The 6,116-nt window shown below is 37.3% G+C and overlaps 1 protein-coding gene across 1 annotated transcript in view; it reads left to right on the forward strand.

Annotated features, from left to right (window-relative positions):
- The window catches only part of LOC18033094 (homeobox-leucine zipper protein ANTHOCYANINLESS 2), a 6,193-nt gene extending 1,052 nt beyond the window's left edge, over positions 1 to 5,141 (forward strand). Inside the window, exons 4-9 of the mRNA XM_006421816.2 lie at positions 1 to 543; positions 836 to 940; positions 1,012 to 1,224; positions 2,957 to 3,131; positions 3,215 to 3,582; positions 3,744 to 5,141. Coding sequence (XP_006421879.2) covers positions 1 to 543; positions 836 to 940; positions 1,012 to 1,224; positions 2,957 to 3,131; positions 3,215 to 3,582; positions 3,744 to 4,136 — 1,797 coding nt within the window. The 3' untranslated portion in view covers positions 4,137 to 5,141. The remainder of the gene's footprint in view (positions 544 to 835; positions 941 to 1,011; positions 1,225 to 2,956; positions 3,132 to 3,214; positions 3,583 to 3,743) is intronic.
- The last annotated feature ends 975 nt before the right edge of the window (positions 5,142 to 6,116 follow it).

Here is a 6,116-nt window from a genome sequence, read left to right on the forward strand (position 1 = left end):
TGTGGTGGTCCTGCAGTGCCTGGCAGTGTGTCTAATTATGAGCTGCAGCAGCTTAGGATTGAGAATGCTCGATTGAAGGATGAATTAGGCCGGATTTGCATCTTGGCAAATAAGTTCTTGGGCAGGCCACTCACATCCTCGGCTGGCCCTATTTCTCCCCAAGGTGTGAACTCCAGTTTGGAGCTTGGTGTTGGAAGAAATGGGTTTGGTGGTGTAGCTAATATTCCAGGTTCGATGATGCAAACTAGCCTTGAGTTTGTTGAAGGACCTGTAATGTCTTTAACAATGCCACATGATAGAAATATGCTTATAGATCTTGCATTGACTGCTATGGATGAGCTGATTAAGATGGCTGAGGCAGATAGTCCTCTTTGGATCAAAAGTTTGGATGGAGGAAGGGATGTGTTTAATCAGGAGGAGTACATGAGAACATTTTCTCCTTGTATTGGAATGAAACCAAATGGCTTTGTGACCGAGGCTTCAAGGGAAACGGGTATGGTAATCATCAACAGCTCCGCACTCATAGAGACTATGATGGATGCGGTATGCCATCTTAAGCCTTTGTGTTGATTCCATAATGGATTTTTTTTTCTAGTTAGAGAAAATGTTATATCTTTATCCCATGATTTATATTTTTATTTTTTTTATCTGAGCTTTTATTTGCCATTTTAAAAATTGTAATTGATAATTTTATTGGGTTGCTTCATTAAATCTTTTCATCAATTTGAAGTAGTGCTTTCCATTGTCTGCTAGACATTTCTATTACTTGATTTTATTGATGTCATGCTTGAATACTAGAATTTGAATGGTTCATTGAGTTCTGTTCCTTGAATAGAATCGATGGGCAGAAATGTTCCCGTGCATGATTGCTAGATCTGCCACCACTGATGTGTTGTTATCCCCCAGTGTAACTGGAACAAAAAATGGTGCTCTGCAAGTGGTATGTTCCATTGCTATTTGTTTCCTTTTTAGCTGCAAACTTAAATGAGACTAATTTGAAGATCGTACCAGATGGTTGCTGAATTTCAAGTGCTTTCACCACTTGTTCCTGTCCGTCAAGCAAAGTTTCTGCGCTTTTGCAAGCAGCACATAGAGGGTGTTTGGGCTGTGGTTGATGTTTCTATCGACACTAATCGAGAAGGCCTTAGTGCAGACCCTTTCCAAACCTACAGGAGGCTTCCTTCAGGCTTTGTTGTGCAAGATGTGCCAAATAATTATTCCAAGGTAATTGTTAATTTAATTGCTTTATTTGTAAATTACATGACTTTTGTTTTGAGTTCATTGAAAATTTTGAACTTCAAAACTATATAGATGTAATCTTATTTACATTTGGACCCCTAGTTCTAACCTTAGTGAGTTGTGCTTTTAGTATTTAACTCGCTTTTACTACTCAAAAGAATTGCACTCTTTTTTATTTCATTTTTCTCAATAAAATATTGTTAGACTTTACCTAAGAATAAGAAAGAAGATGCTTCCTTGATTTAAATATTACAGTCTTATGTTTCAACACTAAAGTGACTTTGCATGTACTTAGTTGTCTTCTTCTAGTTCTCCTGCTTAGTGCTCATGGTTTTATATTAGTATTATCTTTATGTGTATTTTATCAGTTTTGAGAGTACAACATGCATAATCTTTACATGAAGGTGAACCTTTGGAACTTACAATCTTTGCTGATTATTCTATATATTTGATCCTTCTATTCCTATCTCTTCTTCTGTCTTTAATGTTTTCTTTATTAAATCCAAGGATTTGTGACCTGGATCCAGTCATTACATTGTAATCTCTTCGACCTCGTGTTTGGTGAAAATTAGTTTATTTAGATGTGTCACTTTTTTATAGACGTACAAACTGATTTTTATTTTAAGTTTTAAAAAATGCCTCTATTTTGAATCTTGCAAAACGGACCGCCTTGATATTTCACTTCACCATTTGCTCCTTGTATATAGTAGTATTATTTAGAAATTTGCCTTGATTAAACAATTGGGTAGGAAGGGTTGTGTTCTATCTCTCTAGCATGACCCTCAAGACTTTTTTTGACTTCAGCCCATGTCCTCTCCATAGCATGTTTGCAGCAAATATTAATCTACAAGAGCCTTGGGTTTCATGCCAATGATGAAAATTTTTTCTAGGAAGGGGAAACTTGACTCAAAGTTTTGTGGTTAGGAATATCTCCTTTGCTAGTGTTTTTATTAGAGAAACCACAAGACCCAGAGGTTTAGACTAATAGGTAATGGTTCAATAATTGTATCTAAGTCAGGTCTTAATAGTTTCCTTGCGCATGAAAGAGCTAAGGAACCTATTGATTCGATTAACGATATGCCAACTGCGTGTCCAATATGGCACTATGGTCTATGGCAGAAAACAACTTGAAGTTCTTGATTTGAATGGAGTTTCTTCAAAAAAAAAGAATCAAATGCCATATATCTTAATAAACTTTTCACTTACTCAGAAGAATATTAATCAGGTCAATTTTTTGACGACGAGAAGTTTTATCTTTAATTCGTTTTTAAGGGCAAGCATTTTCTTGCTGTAGAAAACGCAACAATTTTGTGCATACGGAATTGGTGCTATACTTTGCCTAGATTTCAGGACCTCCAATGAAATTGAATATCATCTTTGCCTTATGCATTTCTCTATAGATTTTCTATCCAAAAAAATTTAAAGGTGTCAAAGCTAACTGAGGAGACTATGTATACTTTTCAGGTGTAAAATAACTCCTCAAAGCTAACAGAGGTGACTATGTATACCTTTTAGGTTTCAAATTATGATAAGAATGACAACTTAGAAATTGGCCATTTTCTATTTGAGATGAAATCTCTCTTGAGTCTTGACCTTATGTTTGCTTTCTTCATTGCCAATTCCTTAATCCTTATGGTTGGTAAGTGGATGCTTCTGCTTCCTTTTTTAGTATTGACTGGAATGTTAACACTAGCTTGGATTGGCTGGTACAATGCAGGTTACCTGGATTGAACATGCAGAATATGATGAGAGTATTGTCCACCATCTCTGCCGGCCATTACTCAGTTCCGGCATGGGCTTTGGTGCACCAAAGTGGGTTGCTACCTTACAGAGGCAATGTGAGTGCCTAGCTGTTCTCATGTCCTCTACCATGACCGTTCAAGATCAATCAGGTTCTTCTTTGTTGCCCTTCCATTTTTGACATACCTGACCAATATGGTAAATTTCATTTCTAATGATTATCATTGTACCTCAGGGATAAGTCCAATTGGTAGGAAGAGCATGTTAAAGCTGGCCCAGCGCATGACCTATAACTTCTGTTCCGGTGTTTGTGCTTCAAGTGTGCGCAAGTGGGACAAGCTGTGTGTTGGAAATGTGGGGGAGGATGTGAGAGTGTTGACACGGAAGAATGTAAACGACCCTGGTGAGCCACCTGGAGTTGTGCTATGTGCTGCGACTACTGTCTGGCTTCCCATGACAAGGCAGAGGCTTTTTGATTTCATGCGCGATGAACGCATGAGAAGTGAGTGGGACATTTTATCCAATGGTGGGCCATTGCAAGAGATGGTCCACATTGCCAAGGGTCAGGCACCTGGCAACTGTGCTTCTCTCCTTCGTGCTGGTGTGAGTGGTCATCAACTAATCTTGAGTAATCATCGGTTGATGATTATTAACTTGATTTGAAAGTATTGGCGATTGATTGTTTTCTACTTCCTCATCCAAATTCTTTTGGTTTTGTTTTGCTTGTATGATGAGTTTGGCTGATATTTCATTTGGTTTCACAGGCCATGAATGCAAATGATAGTGGCATGCTGATATTGCAAGAGACATGGAATGATTCCTCGGGCTCTCTTGTAGTGTATGCACCCGTTGATGTTCCATCAATGAGTATGGTGATGAATGGTGGGGATTCTACCTGTGTTGCACTCCTGCCATCGGGATTTGCCATTCTTCCAGATGGTTATTTTGGCCATGGTGGACTAATCAACAGCAATGGGACAATGGTCAAAACTGAGGGCAGCAGTAATGAAAGTGGCGGATGCCTCCTTACCGTTGGATTTCAGATTTTGGTGAACAGCCTTCCAACTGCCAAACTGACAGTAGAATCAGTTGAGACCGTTAACAATCTCATCTCCTGCACAATTCAAAAGATCAAAGCAGCTGTTCTAGAAACATAGCTGTGGGAGATAGGTAACTGTGTGCTGCATAGCTTAGTTGATCCTTTTTCTTTTTGTTTTTTGAAAATCAAATCATATATGTGAAAAGTATAGGAGATATAGAATGGACATGGAAAAGCTTGATAGTCGAGATGATAATTCCCGTAATTAGAGGGGTTTCGAGTCAAGAACGAACCGCATGTGGAGAATTTTTGCTGGGCTGTGGATCTCATTAGCTGGAGGGTTTTGTCTTCAAGGTTTGGTATCAGGGCAGTGTAGTGGTTCGGGTATTGACTCGGTTGACCAGCGAGTTGCTCTGTTTGCAAAAAGGCCCGATCAGTAGATGTGTTTTGTTAATTAGTCATCTTATAGAAAGATAAGCAAAGCTAGATAACCTTTTAGAGAAACTCCGGATGTTTCTTCTGTGTTTTGGTTTTGTTGGAATACTGGGTTATCGTGACTTTGTATTAAGTGGATTGCTTCTCCTTTGGTGTTTATACCTATGCATCCACAAATAAATTTCCCGTTATTCCTTCTCTTTGAAGCTGTGAGTGCTGAAATTTATGTCACTTTATTTGGTGAAAAGGCTTTGCTTTTATTTGCTGAAAGAAATTTCAGGCGGAACAGACTCACCACGCTTGAGATGCTGATGGGGTGGGGGGATTATTCAACCAAATTGCGCCAAGAGGGATTTTTTTTTTCTTTTTTTGGCCACCTGTTCTTAATAAATTCTCTCTTTTAATGGGACAAAGTTTGGTTGGATGATCTCATCACTTATGCCAACGTAATGACTAATGAGGCTGTTCCCACTCAAGCAGGGAATCTATGTTAGAGGCTTGAATTGGGACCCTAGGCCCTTACTAAAGTTTGAAAAAATTTTGTAAGAAGGTAAGGATTTAGCCAATTGGTTTGAAAATTTTGCACTCTGCCCCCCGGCCCCTCTCTTTCAGTTTATAGATTTTCAGTTTTGGCCTCTTCTTCCAAAATCCCTCTCTCCTCAAAGTAACCTTTTTTTTTGGGTGGGGGTGCAAGTGCAACAAATAGTAGTAAAATGATTTTAAGTTTGTATTTTGTGAATCTTGGTCAATAGTTGCAGGGCCGACTCTCTCGCCTTTAGAAAAATGTATATGTTTTGCCTTGATCCCATCTCTGAAGTAGTAAAGTTGCATGATTCATGGCAACACAAAAATGAATTCCTAGCCCCATTTCTGAATTTGCACCATAAAAAAGTTTCTAAAACTTTCAAATTTTCAAATTAGAGTTTACTTCAGGCCGGGCTTAAATGAGTTTAATTTTTTTTTAATAAAAAATAAAGATATCTTGAACCGTACTTAAAAAAAAAAATAGTGATATTTAGCCCGAACTCTTAATTTATCTCATTAACCTCCACTTCTCTATTTATAATATTTATTTTTTGAATTACCCTTATCAAAATTTGCCATAAATGTTAAAGCTTTCACTCTCATCTGTAGCATCTAATTAAGTACTTTTTAGAAAGAGAATGTCATATCAGAGAGCTAGCTTTTCTATTCTCTATGACGATGGAATCATCATCACTCTGTAAGAAAATCATAACTCTAATTAAGGATTCAAGGTCGCAGATTTGAATATTGAATCTTACGAGCTGAGTTTGTTCCCCAAGTTATTTGATCCTGAATTTGGGATTTGGTAGTGCACCACAGCAGTAGCTACTCTTGCTGCTGCGACTAGTGGTGGTGGTGGTGGTGATTGTTATTGCGATTGCAGCTATAGTAAACTTAATTATAGTGCCAGTTTTTGTTATTCAAGCAAAATTAATTAGATAATGATGATTTTCTTCAGTAGACTTAATTATATGAGCTCATATATATTTTTTCGATCATTTTCAAATAGAGATCAACTGAATATATATATATATATATATATATCCAATTTTTAAAATTAAATAAGAGCTCATAAAAATTAAAAAGTAATAAATAAGAGTAATTGTGTAAATAAATGATAATTTTGAGAAATAGATGC

The sequence above is a fragment of the Citrus clementina genome, unplaced genomic scaffold, assembly GCF_000493195.1.
Source record: "Citrus clementina cultivar Clemenules unplaced genomic scaffold, Citrus_clementina_v1.0 scaffold_9, whole genome shotgun sequence".
NCBI classification, from domain to species: domain Eukaryota; kingdom Viridiplantae; phylum Streptophyta; class Magnoliopsida; order Sapindales; family Rutaceae; genus Citrus; species Citrus x clementina.